This window comes from Podarcis tiliguerta (assembly GCF_965153285.1).
Source record: "Podarcis tiliguerta genome assembly, chromosome: 9".
Lineage (NCBI taxonomy): Eukaryota > Metazoa > Chordata > Lepidosauria > Squamata > Lacertidae > Podarcis > Podarcis tiliguerta.
Genome location: NC_139542.1, coordinates 34,337,166 through 34,349,321, shown reverse-complemented (window position 1 = coordinate 34,349,321; position 12,156 = coordinate 34,337,166). Strand labels below are relative to the sequence as shown.

Here is a 12,156-nt window from a genome sequence, read left to right as displayed (position 1 = left end):
ATAACAATGTGAATGTTTCTAACTGACAGGCAATTACAGTAAGGGAAAAATGAGACAAAAGCAGAATTTTACTTGCTAGCATTTATTAGTTTAAGACAGTGACACGTACTTGTGGTAATTTAAATAAATCTTTCCTTTTGCTTTTAGAAAGAACAATTGACATTTTGTAGGTAAAGCATTATTAAATGGGGAAGCATTTTGAATTAACAACACTCTGTTTAAGATACTGTCAACGTAACTGGTGCTGATAAGATGACAATGCTCAATGTTATTTTGCAATAATAAGATAGAACAATTCTATACTATACTATAGCAGTTTAAACAGTTTCAAAATAACCATTTCATCAGTATTTATGGGTGAAATACAACATTAGTTATCAGACCTATCCTGGGAGCAATACAGGGATGTTGTCCTATATGTTGTGGCCACATGATTTATTCTTCAACACCCTCTTCCTTATGATTATAGAACCCTGGTTTTATTTTTACTTTCTTTAGGATATTATTTAATGCACACATTATTATTACATTTGCATTAAAAGCTATCTTTTACTTAAATAGATTAAGAAAATGAAGTAAACAGGTGAGTTCTCTAAAGAGGAGTGTAAACTATATTTGAGAAATATTTTAGAAATATACATTTATGAACATTTTTTCAGTAAAAATCACTGAAGAGTCTTCGTATTAAATAAATGGTTTCTAGAAAGTGCGTAAACCAAAAGTAAAGACACAAAACAGAGTAAAAAGAACTTCCCTTTTTCAAGTGTTGTAGAAAAACTAAACAAGAAAAACCCTGTCACTTCTGGTTATAAGCAAAATAATAATAATTCTATATAAACTTTGACACAATCCTCTCACACATTTGGCCCACAATGCAAGTGGATTGTGTTCCTTGCATTTTACTGATTAAGGTGCAATCAATAGATTTTCCTAAACATAAAAGCTAGTGTTTTATACTTCACTATGCTAATGTACAACAGAATAGCACCTAGTATTTGGCAATTACAAATACAGTAATTGTACTAATATGTCTGCCTTCAATAACATTACAGTAAAGGTTAAAACTTAGTAAGACATTTAATAAGCAGCACACAGTAGATATAAGCATATTGGATTTGGAATATTAAGTAAATTGTTCTTTAAGTGTTAACTGATACTCCATTCTCTTAGAATAATATGTAACGGTATCTTGAATTTCATTGCTTTCCCTTTTTATGTAACCAAAAGTTATATGCAAGCTAACACGAAATGTGAAATGTAGGACACATGTAAATAAAAGGTTACAATATGGTACTGAACAAGAGAGTTAAGATCAACTCCTACACAAGGTTCACTTATACTAAGGTTTGTAATGCTTACTTCCGAAACAGCCAAGGCGGTAGCCTCCAGATGTTTTGGACTACAAGTACCATCATCCCTGTTCACTGGCCAAGCTGACTAGGACTGAGGGCAGTTGTAGTCCACAACATCTAGAGGGCACCATGTTGTCTCCTGCTGTCCTAGTTGATTAACATTGATTTGTAAAATATTTGTTTTTAATACTTAAGAAACACCAGGTGGCAGCCACTGCTAACAGGATTCTAACAACACGTTACTGTTAGCAGCTTGAGCTTTCCAAGTGGAGGGAAGAGCAAGAATACAAAGATTAAACATAATTAAAATCAATCCCCATTATCTGTCATTCACACAAATTATGCCATTTTCTACAGAACTGTTTTATCCCTTCCTCAATATTTGTCGCTTTAATATTTTATTAGTCAATAAAAGCTCAAATTTCTTTCTTTAATGGGTGATGGTCCTAATTAGCAACAATAGATATACAAGGCTGGAGCTATATTTGTGCAAGGAGATGAAGATAGGCACCAGGATTTCTCCACTTGCCAATTACTCAGTACTGGAAGGCTGAATCGGGCGCTTGTGCCAGTAGTGCACGTTACACAATGAACACAGGAAAGCCCACCTATCCCTTACCCTTTAGCTTGAGCTGCCCAGAGGTGGAGGGCAGTTATTATAGCAGAAATGTCTACACAAAACCATCAAGCAAGAAATCTTGTAAGTTCAGCTCTAAACACTTTATAGATAGACACTGTGTGCTGCAAATAGATTTGAAGAGACCTCTTAACTTACTAAAAAGAAGCTGCTAATATTACTTATGGAAAACAGCCACTTTCATTCATATTTTATGTATTTATTTTTGATAAAATGGGATGATATAGACTGCCCCTTCCATGTGTTCATAGCTAAGGCACACAAGTAGTTTTTTGTTTTTTTTTTACAAATTGTAGATTCTGAAGTTCAGTTGCTCCTACCTTATGCTATTTCAAAAGCAAAACATAGTGAGCAAACCACACAGAATAGCATATGATTTCCCCTATATTATTTGCAGTCTACATTTTAATTCACTGTTTGTTTTTAGTAAGAGAAACCATGCATTCCTAAGACTTTTACCTTGGCCATTTGCTTCATAGTATTCCATTGGGGTACTAAAAGTACCCCAATCAAGTCTCACGTTTTGGCATTTTGTATGTTGTGTAGGTTATAACCACTGCTAATAATGAAAGTCAAACAATACACCTTAAGTTATATCATAATGTTATGAATATAAATGATACATTTTTAGAATTGCGTTAGAGCCTTTTAAAAAGTGTTACAATATTTAGGGAGAATCTGAACTACAAGATCTGGCGTTCCTATTGATGGTTTCGCCTCCAGAGCAATACCACAATTAGTGGATACTTTCTGATCTCCTGTGGTTACATCAGAAATAAACAATCCACTACAGCTTCAGTTTTCAATGCAATTTCCAATGTTCCATGAGATTCACATGATTTCATTTTATTGTGCAAAAGATAACCCTGGATATTTTTCCAATGTCATTTCTGTCTCACATATAAAGAAGAATACAAAACTATGAGGGCCATCAAACATAACTTTACACAGAAAGTAAACTCCGTAGCTCTACACTTACTTTCATAATTAACTAACCTAGAGTTTAGATAAAGTAATGAGATGAAGGCAAGAGGTGACTTAACACTTGTGCTCAAGTCGAGCCTTCATTCCATTGCATGATTAAGACATGTGATAGAAGTACAATTCACAAATCAATTTAACAAATTATCTAAAAGTGATTCACTTAAAATTATCATGTCATACTACTCTTTGGGTTTCTATAGAACCGTGATCTGCTCAAATTGAACGCTAAAGGCATCAGTGATTTGACCTAACCTACACACTTCTATTTTAGTGGAGACAATATCTCAGAACTAAGCTACTTCAATGGGACCAGAGTCAAGCTTCACAAATCTAACTTCCATAAATCTTCAGTAATTTAGATGACACAGTTAACAAAGTGCAGAGATAAGAGTGGCACACATCCAGATGTGAGGACATACAATAAAGTGCCCAGCAGATTCAATGTAATTTCTACTAAACTGGAACATTACCAACACCATACTCTCAAAGCACTGGCAAACAGACCAAAGTGATTACTGCAAAAATACTGTGAGCTAACACCAACATGGCATGGCAGGTTTTACTGCAGGTTCTAGGTGAATTGTGTTATCGGGTAACTGACTAAGCATGAGCGGCTTGTGACTCTTGAGCTTATGAGCCAGGGTCATAAATATGGCTTCCACATGATCATTGTCATTAGGGTTCTTAGCAGACGTTTCAAACAGTGGCATGCTATGAGTGTCAGCAAATTTCTGAGCCATGTCCGTAGGGACCTGAATTGCACTTCTCAGATCGCATTTATTTCCAACCAAAATCCGGGGTATATCATTGGTGAGCAAGTGTTGTTTGCATTCCTCGATCCACAGTGGCAAACTATGGAAACTGGCAATATTTGTCATATCATATACAAAAACGACTGCATGTACATTCCTGTAATAGTGCTGTACCATGCTCTTCCTGAATCGCTCCTGCCCTGCTGTATCCCAGAGCTGAATCTAGATGTACCGAGAAGGGGAGAGAAGGGAGAGAAACAAGAAAAAAAATGATTTCACTCATGCTGGTGGAAAGGCATAATTTCAACTTTTAACTCAACAGTACTTTTATACTGCTATGATTTCTGTTCATGAGGGTCTTTGAGTTCAGTGGTTTTATATCTCAGCAACAGCAACAAAACATAAATGAAAACTTTTGCTGTGAAGCTTCCTGCAAACACCTTTTTATACATCAGCTTTTCAAAAACATACTAAATATTAGTAATTGTGTGTCTTTCACTGTAGATGAAGGTATTGCAGGAATTAAGAGCTTGCCAAGAAATTCACACTGCAACATGAGTATTAAGTTTAATTAGGATCTACGTGATTTTAAAATCAGTATGCTTACATTTCATTTAAAAAGCACAGGTGTCATTGCTTAACATAACTGTATATGTATAAGGATGACACAACTTTGCATTTAAGCACTAGCTGGTACCCAAAGGTAACCAGGAATTCCATGCAGCTGGGTGCATGGAAGCTCTACTTCTCTGCACCCAGCATAGAAACCACATGTTGCTAGCGGTGGGATGAAGAACTGAAAGGAACTAGCAAACTAGTGTTATGTGTTTGCAAACTTTGGTGAGCTTATTTAAACACTGGGATAAATATGAGATGACTAAATATGAGCACATTTTCAAAACTGTGTGATGTTAATACATGTTCAGCACTCAGCACATGAACAACAGTTAGTTAGACCAAGGGGCTCAGAAGGTGCAACTAACAGCATGTTTACAGGTGCAACTATAACATCAAGCCTCGTGCTCAGCGATGAAGCTCACCGGGGGACTTCCTCAAGTTACTGCACTCTGATTGTTGCAAACACAAATCTTGATTCAGGGGAAGCAGCTGAGATACAAGTACAGTGGTACCTCGGGTTACATACACTTCAGGTTACAGACTCTGCTAGCCCAGAAATAGTGCTTCAGGTTAAGAAATTTGCTTCAGGATAAGAACAGAAATTGTGCTCCGGTGGTGCGGCGGCAGCAGGAGGCCCCATTAGCTAAAGTGGTGCTTCAGGTTAAGAACAGTTTCAGGTTAAGAATGGACCTCCGGAACGAATTAAGTACTTAACCCGAGATACCACTGTATAACAAATGACCTCCATATTTTTGGCTGTGTGTCACTCCACACAGTATGGATGAGCAACAGGACTGGAGTTGCCCACTCCTGTCCTGCCAGGTGGCCTGGTGTAAAAGAGGTCATAGATCATAGAGTTGGAAGGGACCACGAGGGTCATCTAGTCCAACCCGCGGCAATGCAGGAATCTTTCGCCACCTGCACCTATAACAGTATTGCAGCAGAGGAAATCTCAGCAGACGTCGCTTGCCGAAGCAAAGCACCTGCCTTTTCTGCACACACCTGTTAAAGGTGCAGCAGCAGCAGCCCTGGACTCCCTGCCACTTTGCATCTACTACGCGCCAGCTGCAAGGCAGCCGGAAGAACAGCCCCTGAGCCTGGCAGGGGAAAAGCAGCCCGAGGAGGCGACCTCGGCTTTCCGCACCTTGATGCGCTCCCCGTCGATGTCGACGGCGCGTTCTCGGAAATCCACCCCGATGGTGGCCTCGGTGCGCTCCGGGAAGCGGCCCGCGCAAAAGCGGAAAGTGAGGCACGTTTTCCCCACGTTCGAGTCCCCGATGACGATGATCTTGAAGATGCGGGAGCGCGCGGGGGGCAACGTCCCCAGCCCCGCGTAGCTGCTCGACCGGCTCAGCTCCAGCGACGACTCCACCTCGGCCGCCGCCATCGCCTCCGGGCCCGCGAAGGCGCCTTCCGCTGCGTCGAGTCACTCGCGGCTTAGTCGCTCAGGCCCAACCTGGCGGAGGGATTCGTGTCGAGGCAGGGAGGCGAAAAAGGCCCGCGCGCCCCCGTCGCTCGCTCGCGCGCGCTCATTTCCCCCCTCCCTCACAAGCCGCTTCGCTTCCGCACCTGAGGGCGGCGGCTGTCGCTTCACGCGTGTTAAGCCACGTAGGAAGAACAGCTCCGCCCCTTTCGCGGCATAGGCCGGGCCTGATAGGCGAAGAAGGCGAGGCCATGGCAGGGGGCGTTTCCGCTCGCCTCAGCGGAGGGAAACAGGGACGACGGGAACACGAAAGCTCGCGAGAAGTGGGATGTTATGGACGCGTCTTTAAATGGCGGGTTGGGGCGGCAGCGGCCATCTGGCTGTCATTGTTCGCCAGCGCTGAGCTCGTGCTAGTCTCCTCAGTACAGGAGCGTCTCATACCCCTGTCTCGCTCTCTCTCTCGTCCCCATACAAATATACGACAAGCGGGAGTCACCCGGCGAGACTGATGGGCAGGAAGTTCCCAGAAAAGGCAACCCCCCCCCCGACCAAGCCTTAAAACTTGCAGCGCTTCTGGCAGTAGCTGTGGGGAAGGCCATGAACATCAGCTTCTGGTTGGGCACTGGACCAACAGGGCTCTTCCTAGTCAAGATCTGTTGCTCCCACAACAGATGGAAAAGGGTGAAAAAGTAGACCGCGCTCTTGCGCCTTTAAACAGCTGGGTAGATAGAAGAGTGAATTTCGGTATTGGTAGGCAGCTGCCAAAAAGGAAACTTCAGGTCAACCTGCTGAAACGCCCTTCTACAGAGTTAGCAAAGATGCAGGAACAGTGTCCTATTTTTTACCTGCAGTTCCAGCTCATGGCAGAGATCACCTATCCTGAACAATACATGAGCCTTTCAGCATTAGCTTCTATTTACATATTGTTCTCTACTTTCCTGCTGGAGCCAGTGCTTTTCAGCAGAAACCCTCCTCCAGACTCCTCATATTCCTTTTTCTAAAAACCCAGCAACTTTGTCCATCTTCACTTGTTTTGCATAATTAATTTTGCTTCTCAGGGGGTGCAAAGTGCAATGGAGCACCACTCCTTGCTCAGCTCCTCTGCCTGCTTAAGTGGACAATATATTTTTTAAATCCTAACACAACCCTATACTTGCTTACAAGGGAGCAAGTACCACCAAAATCAGTGAAATGCGTTTCCAAGTACACCAGCATATGATTATTATGCCTCTGGGCTGCCTTGGTTTTGCCTTCCTATAGGTTACACTGATCATTTTTTAATGACCCACTACAAAAGGTATGCATGCGTGCTGCTTAAATGGTAATGACCAGATTACTGTGTGAGTTTTTATGTGTGTATGATGCCCACTACATACCTACCTCCAAAATTTATGTCACTGCAAGATCACACAGTTGTAACTATAATGAAACATGCTATCCTTGCTAAAAACAAAAGCCACAAATGAGTGATCTGTGTTGTAGGATCTCAGCACTTAAGAGAGTTTTAGTTGACCAACTATCGCTGGAAGAGGAAAAAGAAAGGTGTAAATTATTAACCCAAACCCATCTCCTCTTAGCAGAGTTCTCTAGAAATAATGTGGCATCCTGAAAGACAATAGGGCTAATTCTAGAGTAGTTTCCAAGGAACATCATGACTAAAACAAGTATTTCCTGAAGGGTTGCAGGATAATAAAGTGGCTAAGTTAAGGGGAAGAAAAACAAGCACGTAGGATACTAAGGTTTCCAGATAGGTAACACTGAATATTTGCAGACTAGGCGTGATATTCAGCTTTTGGTTTGAATGTAATGTAGCAGAGTGTCTCAGTAGCAGACAGCAAAATTATTTGCTTGGAAATATTAGTCCATGAAAATATTGTAGTACAGTTAACACAAAGTTATGACAAACTTCTTTTGTTCAGAGATGTATATATGCCAAAAGGGCAAGGCTCTGGATGAATGACAAGTCAATACTTTCCTTTAACATTTTTTTCTTATCACAGAAAGAGTAATGATCTCTCTAAAGAGATGTACAGCAGTGAAAACCATGAAGTGTCAACTGTCAAGTTTCTCATACTGCAAATTATTTTTACCATTTTCTACACTGTGCCTTAGATTTCTTATCCCAAACTTCATAGCTTATAAAAGTTCTCATTTAAATTTGTAGTCTTCATAAAGATGTTGTATTTTGCAGAGATATTTACTATTAACTCCAGGAGCGGAACCATTACTGCCAAGTTGCAAATTACTGTTCACAACAGCAGCCATTGTGGGTTAGCTTTATTGGAGAAGAGGGGCAGGAGGGGGAAATAGTGTCTCCAAGAACTGCTGCATTATGCATTGTGGGATTTCACCAACACTAACAAAAAGCTATTATAAGTAATTCATGTTACACTGGTCTTGCACTACATCTCTTCCGACAGCAGTTTGCAAATTCTATAGCCACACAGCTCTTTTTCAAAACATTTTATTGCATTATATTTGGTACCTTATGTTTGACAAAGGAAATTACATCTGTAACTGCAGGAATAAGAAGCTTGTCTGTTATTGAAAAAAAATCTCGGGCCCGTTAAAAGTTACAAAGTCATGGGCTTGCCTGAAACAACTGAGCAAGAAATATATTCTTAGAAATGTAGGGCTTCAAGTATTACAAACCTGTGACACTGTGGAAAAGTTCCAGAGGTATCTAAACTGCAGCACTTTTTTCTGCATAACATGAACAAGGCCTGCTGAGGTTTTAAACAATTAGTCTCTCGATCAGTCACAAATTGGAAGTCAGGAGTTCCACTCTTTGAATTTTCAAGCCATAGTTATGTTCATTTATATTTTCACTGTACGTGAAAAATACATGCTGTCTTTTTAATGAGTTGGTGCCACATCACAGTGCATAATTTCATTTGGTTCTTGCATTACAGTTTTAACATGTACAGCCAAATGATGCTGTCATCATGCTCATCTCCTGAACAGCAGTGTTGATTTCATTTCAAATTTTAATAAAAACAAAGTATGTTCTAACTGGTTCCTTCATTTAAAAACTGTGGTGCAAGAACACCAAACTGATCACGTGCAGTGAATTTCGGAGACACAACAAGCTAATTGAACACCTTATGTTTCGTTATTTTGCTTCATATTTTAAATCCCAGTCTCTACAACAGCATTATATATGTATTGCAGGTTTGTCTGCAAATAGTGATTCACATTGCATACTTCCAAAGGGTAGAATCGTCTCTGTATCAAAATCAGTCAGATGTTAAAGCCCCAACAACTCTTTGTGCTCAGTGAAAAGGATCCAGTGCTAAAACAGCATTTTTGCTGTCTGAGATAGTCATCTCAACAAGACAAATTTAAAGTAATATTTCTGCCACACACCTGCTCCAATGGGTGTTAAGCCTTCAGATTCCATATAAATTAGTTTAAAATGGGGTATGTAGATAAAGGATACTTTTCAATTTTAGCAGTGCTTAGTTTTTCTTTTAACTGAGCCACCTATATCCAGTAATACGTTACTTTATATTATATACTCGTCAGCAGGATAAAAAAAGTAAAACTTTGAAGGCAACCATTTTTACTCCTTCCATTCTGTGTAGGTTAGAACAATTCAGCAGGTGCGTGACAAAAATATTATACACCAGATACGGTCCAAAATCATTCCACTCCTTTAAAAAAGTTCATATTTCATTGGCCAGTTCTTCAGTTTCTGCAGATATATCTCCATTAATTGTGATCTTCATATCCTCTTCATATCCAGGGGGCATAAAAGCCAAAGCATAAGGGAAAAGCTTATGACAATTTGCTCTGTACATTTCAGCTGCTTCTTTACAGTCTCCAAGGCTACCATCATTCAATGCTTCCAATACCTCGATACAAGTCTAAAATGTGAAAACACAGTGTTAATCATTTTAAAAGATCCTGTGTATCAATTAACATTACTGCTAGTTCTGTTTGCATTATTTTAAAAGATTATTTTCTTGCTTGAATGTTTAATATTTACATGTTTCTTACCTTACATTAGAATACTATGAAAAAGATGCTTTTTCTGCTCCCTAGAGATTTATTAAATATTACAAGTTCCACTAACTGCGGTGCTCTTTTAACCAAGGGTTTGTTGTATCATTTGGAAAATGTACACCTGATGCTAAGATAACAAATCATTCTGTATATCAGACATATTTACCTGAAGATTTCTGTTTGTGAGGGATTCATCAAGGCAAGTTGCCAGCTCCACAGCTCTTTTCTGGCTAGTAGAATCCAAATAATACACCATTTTGGCAGCTTGGAGAGAGGGGAAGTCATTCAGTTAATCATAAAACTGAAACAAAAAGGCTGCGATCTCTTAAAGTTACTTTCAGATGTGGCCAATCTGTTTTTTGCAAGTGGGCATTTCCATTTTGTAAACTAGATGTGCCCATGGGTAGAATAAGCCCTGAGTATGTGGGTAATTGCAGCAAGGCCAATGAACTTAGGATCAAGATAGGAATCTTATACCCTGGTCTGGTGTATGGAATGGGAAATGAAGTGCTTACTAACTCTCCCTCTCACTTTGCTCTATAAACCCTGACTTGTATCTGAAGTGTTCTATGAATGAAATGGCTTTCAATTGGGCAGACACTCCCACTGACTGAAGTGGCAGAAGTTCTGGAGGATCCCAAAGGTGAAGGGTTTTAACTCAATGGCAGAGCAACCACTTAGATGGACCAATAGTATATGACAGTTTCCTACATCCTAACTTTGCACTAAGTCTTCGTAGCACAAGGGACTCCATGGATGGGGTGCACTTCTGTCAACTGGATTTGTCCGTTTAGAGAAATTCAGGATCCAAGCCTCTATTTGTAAATATGGAAATGTGCATGCAGCAATTGAGAGATCACAACCTAGAAAGGTTACATTTTAACTGCAATTTCTTACTTGACAGTAAGAGATAACCTAATCCATCAAAGAAACAAAAGCAAAGTTGCTAATTTTGCCTTGTTGTTTGGAAAATTTATAAATGGGACTAACTGCAATAACATCAAACACAGATTGCTACCCAGGGCTTAATGTCAAGTAATAGAAAAGGTTCAGGCAGCCTTTTAAAAAAATGGTAAACTGTTACCATTACACAGCCTAAGAATCCACCATGTACAATGCTTTCAAAGCCTCCTTTACATATGTTATGAAAGAATCATCAACCTGCTACTGGGTAAGACTATATAACTTATCTTAGTAAAACTAGTATCATAATACCAATATCCCATTACTTTGATAACTGCCTACTACAAAACACTCCTCTCATTAACTAGTTATGTTTAACTGCTAAAGGTAGGATTTTAATAGCATTACTTTAACATCTAGCTCATCTTTGTGCTACTTTTGCTGAGCCTGTGACAGCAACTGTGAAAATCATTTGTTTATGCCACCTCCTTTGCTCAGCTACCTCATTACGAAGAATTAGTTCAAAAAATCTGAAACACTAGAATTATAATATTATGAGTCTGTATATCTATTATGCAATGGAACAGTCAAGACATCCCAGCTCTAAGATGGAAATAAGCAGCAGTGTAATACTGGGTTTCAAATGACTAAACTTGATTAAAAAGAAAAAAAATGCACAGGGATGTTTATTTTTAAAATGAGAGAGAATTCAAACATTTGATCCCTCACATAAAACTGAACATGTACTTTGTCTCTAGTATCCTGACTTTTGAAAGAAATACATTCTAATGTTTTTGGATTGATGAAAGCCGTCTTGCCATAAACTGGCATGAATGCAATTGGTATGGTAGACAAGATCTCACGTGTAGGACCAAGAGTGGTGCATTACTAGGCAGCAAAATTAAAAACTGCCAAGATAAACTTGGAATATGCAGCAAATTACATACCAGATAATCTGTGTGGTAGTGAATCATAGTTCTGTTTAAGGAAAGTTTCATTGAAGTTCTTTGGATTAGTTGCACCAAAAAGCCGATTCATTTCTTGATTCAACACTGTTCTGACTGTTTCTGGTAGATCTTTGCTTTCAGAAACTGTAATGTTAGAAAACACAGTTAACTGCTGCAGAATATGTTACGCTTTAATACACTTATTAAAACTTGTAGTTGCTTCTTCTATTAAAGCCCCAAGATGGCCTGTCAGAGTTAAATGAATAGTAGTTCTGAATTTATAGCAGAATGGGAGACACTTACTTCAATATGCTTGCTTTATTTTAAAAAATCAATCATTTAAACTCATGAACTACAGTGGTACCTTGGTTTACGTACTTAATCCGTTCCGGAAGTCCGTTCTTAAACCAAGGCATGCTTTCCCATAGCAGCGGGGGACTCAATTTACAAATGGAACACACTCAACAGGAAGCGACACATGTTCTGCTTCCAAGGCAAAGTTCACAAACCAAAACACCTACTTCCAGGTTTGCAG

General features: G+C 39.5%; 2 protein-coding genes across 2 annotated transcripts in view; both read right to left on the bottom strand.

Annotated features, from left to right (window-relative positions):
• Positions 1 to 66: 66 nt before the first annotated feature.
• Positions 67 to 7,630, bottom strand: RAB33B (RAB33B, member RAS oncogene family). Its single transcript, XM_083457610.1, has 2 exons — positions 5,488 to 7,630; positions 67 to 3,947 (listed from the first exon to the last, which is right to left on the bottom strand). Exons 1-2 carry the CDS (start codon positions 5,728 to 5,730, stop codon positions 3,507 to 3,509), a joined length of 684 nt encoding a protein of 227 aa, XP_083313736.1. The 5' UTR covers positions 5,731 to 7,630; the 3' UTR covers positions 67 to 3,506.
• Positions 7,631 to 8,216: 586 nt separating this feature from the next.
• Positions 8,217 to 12,156, bottom strand: part of NAA15 (N-alpha-acetyltransferase 15, NatA auxiliary subunit) — a 31,542-nt gene continuing 27,602 nt past the window's right edge. Inside the window, exons 18-20 of the mRNA XM_083457258.1 lie at positions 11,622 to 11,765; positions 9,938 to 10,035; positions 8,217 to 9,632 (exon numbers count right to left, since the gene is read on the bottom strand). Coding sequence (XP_083313384.1) covers positions 9,432 to 9,632; positions 9,938 to 10,035; positions 11,622 to 11,765 — 443 coding nt within the window. The 3' untranslated portion in view covers positions 8,217 to 9,431. The remainder of the gene's footprint in view (positions 9,633 to 9,937; positions 10,036 to 11,621; positions 11,766 to 12,156) is intronic.